A 3,139-nucleotide genomic window follows, 5' to 3' on the forward strand; every position below is an offset into this window, starting at 1 on the left:
ACCTGGTGTGTCCACTGTGTGCAGCCGTGAGCTGAAAAGCATATGTGTTGTGTTAGGAACAAGGCAGCTCTGAACTGCCTGGCTCAGCACTGGGATAAATCTCCAGCAGAGGTGTACTACAGCATATTGGCCTTGGAGGCATCTCCACAGGTGAGCTCCTCTGTTGCACTTCAACTTTTTCAGCCAACATACAGCTGCAGGCAGGTAAAAACGCTTTAATCCTTTGCTGTACAGTTGTGTAGCACTAAGCAAGTGGCTCCTGTGGAGGTACCCATCCAGCTCCAAACTCAACAGCACTGATGGATATTTGTCTATCCTGCTCTTCAAAATGAGGCGCCGTGAACTCATCATTGACAGGCAATGCTACAGAAATCTCTGAAGAGCATGTTACAGACAGACAAATATTTTCTTGCTAGGAAGCTGGTGGAGGGCTGTGGGTTTCAGGAAAAGATGAATAGCAGTGGTTTGATTAATTTGATTTGTGGTGTGGGGTGCGATCGAGAAGAGCGAGGCTGGGAGAGGGGCTTGGATAAAAAGTGTCAGGGTGCATTTGGTGGTTTGGCAGTCATTCTTATTTGAAGTAGCTACGTGCAGCACATAGTGCAGTGGTGGAGCACCAGCAGTGATTGAGAAATCAGTGTGCTTTGGCAGCAGGTCACCTTTTGTACAACCGGATCTAGTTTATCAGTCAAGTGGAGCTGGGAGACGAACAGCAGGCAGGTAATGGCAGAAGCTGAGGAGACTGTTCAATCTGGTTGTCAGGGTGCCAGTGATCCAGAAAACACTGGGAAGGGTGTGAGGGGGGAGTTGGAGGTACGGGTATGGTATGGGAGTATGGGTAGCTGGAGAGCGTATAATTATTCTTTTCTTCCTTGTAATTATTCTTTGCCTTAAAAATGTCCTTATAGCACTGTGTTCTCAGTTCATGCCTTTGTCCCTTGCCACAGTCTCTGAGATCTGGGATGGGAGGGAGAGTCTGAAGTAGCCTGTGCCAGTCCCTGTTGTTCAGCCTGAGAGCTGCAAGGTTATGGCTATCTAGAAGAGTTGCCCCAGTCCATGCTCAGAGCCAGATTCTACTCCATTTTTTTATGGCTGATGGGGTCTTGAAAGTTTGGGGAACTTTGGTGACAGGCATCTGGGTGCTGCACTGAATAACCACCTCTGTGTTTTCAGGAGAAGGGCCTCCTGCAGAGGGGAGGGAGGGATACAGCTGAAAGTGGCTGATAGGGTAGGTTCACCTCTTGCCAAGCAAGGGCCCTTTATGTGGCTCTGCCCCAGCTTTTGCCCTCCACACTTTTGTCTAAAGGATTTGCGCTTGTTTGACATGCAGAGCAACAGCAGCTATGGGAATCAGATCAAGTTGTCCCCATTGCTTGGAGGACACTAAAAACAGGTACTTCCTGAGAAATGCACCCAGATCCAAAAGTACCGGGTTCTAGCCACGTGTGTCGCATCCACAGGGCAGTCCTTGTCCCCTTAGTAGTCTCTAGTTGATGTGTGACTGCTGGCATTTCCCACGACTGCCAGTGCCAAGGGATGGCGACATTGCTGCTATCTCATAGTCCTTCAGCCAAGGGAGCTGGGGAGGAGGGAGGACCCACATTGGAAGTGTACTGCCAGAAAGATGGTGACGATAGAAGACAAAATGGACCCAAAAAGCCCAGCTCATGCATGGAGAATGCTTGTTTGATCATTACTCAGGAGCATCTATAATCAAAGTCCAGTGATGGTTTTGCATACAGGTGTGAAAATAAGCCTGAATGACCAAGAAACTGAGGCCAATGGTGCTGGAAGGGGGCATGGCAGAGACCTGGTACCTAAGGGAGAAATGAAAAACATACCCACAGCAGCCAGCTGGAGTGAAATTCCTGGGCAGCTTAAGAGCCCCGAGAGCAACTCACAAGACATCCCCTTTAATTCCCTCCTTCACCCCACTTAGGCTTTGTTCTGGCCCCTCTGTGTAGGTACAGAGCCCTAATCTCTCTGGCATGCAAATAACCACCGGTTTTCCGTTCTCTCCCCCTTCACCTATTTCGAAAATCTGGCCCCTGGCAGCGGGGAAGCGAGGGCAAAGGAGAGTACTGTGCACCGGGGCCTCCTAGAGGAAAGTACAATGGGCTTAATGGATCTCCTTGCCCAACTGCTGGAGGTTTCTGTAGCAGGGCAGGTCCAGGAGGGCTCCCAGCTGGAGCAGACCAGCATGGGAGAGGCTCAAAGGAAGATTTTGGGAACCAAAAGGGTTCACATTACTGGTCTTCACCTCACACCACCTGCAGGCAAGGTTGGATATGGAGCAAGTGGGGTGCTGCAGATCCTAATGCCACATCAGATGCAGCTCTCCAGGCTCAGCTGGGAGTTGTGACAGTGCTCAGCTGTGCCTGGCTGGAGGTTATGGAGCTGTGGGCTGCCCCAGGCTCAGGGGGAGCTTCCCACCTTTGCCCAGCTGAGGCGTGACCTTGCACCCAGAATTAATCCTGCCTTGCCTGGCAGGATGAAGGTGCAAAGAGCTGATGCGGTCCCTCTGGGGAGGCTCTCAGAGGTTGGAGATGGTGGGCATGGAGACAAACCTTGTAGTAAATGTTTGCGTGCTCTGTTTTTCTCTTCTCTTCTCTTCTTTTCTTTCACCCCCTTCAGATTTTCTCTCTCTCTCTCTCTGTTGCCCTACTTCCTTCCTTCCCGCCTTTCCCTTCCTAGGCTAGACAATGGGGAGACCTGACCCAGAGGAAGGGCAGCTCCCAGCTCCCGTGAAGCCCCCGGATGGTGGCTGGGGCTGGATTGTGCTCTTTGGCTGCTTTGTGATCACCGGCTTCTCCTATGCCTTCCCAAAAGCCGTCAGTGTCTACTTCAAGGAGCTCATGAAAGATTTCCATGTTGGCTACAGTGACACAGCCTGGATCTCCTCCATCATGCTGGCCATGCTCTATGGAACAGGTGATGCTTGGACACACTTCCCCCTCCCATGGCCTTCCCTACTCTGCCATGGGCTCAGACCATGTCCCCATGGACCCTTCTCATGCTCACTGGCCTGGTCATGAACCAAGATGCAGAATACAATTGTCCCATCACTTCTCTTCTAGAAGTGTGCTGCATTTCATGTCCCTGTTTCCTCTGCCCCAGAAGACCTCAGGGGTCACCCCAC

At 51.3% G+C, this 3,139-nt stretch overlaps 1 protein-coding gene across 1 annotated transcript in view; it reads left to right on the forward strand.

Moving 5' to 3' along the window:
• Positions 1-639: 639 nt before the first annotated feature.
• Positions 640-3,139, forward strand: part of SLC16A8 (solute carrier family 16 member 8) — a 7,370-nt gene continuing 4,870 nt past the window's right edge. Inside the window, exons 1-2 of the mRNA XM_017823490.1 lie at positions 640-720; positions 2,635-2,931. Coding sequence (XP_017678979.1) covers positions 2,703-2,931 — 229 coding nt within the window. The 5' untranslated portion in view covers positions 640-720; positions 2,635-2,702. The remainder of the gene's footprint in view (positions 721-2,634; positions 2,932-3,139) is intronic.

Source organism: Lepidothrix coronata, unplaced genomic scaffold (assembly GCF_001604755.1).
Source record: "Lepidothrix coronata isolate B3197 unplaced genomic scaffold, Lepidothrix_coronata-1.0 Scaffold102, whole genome shotgun sequence".
Lineage (NCBI taxonomy): Eukaryota > Metazoa > Chordata > Aves > Passeriformes > Pipridae > Lepidothrix > Lepidothrix coronata.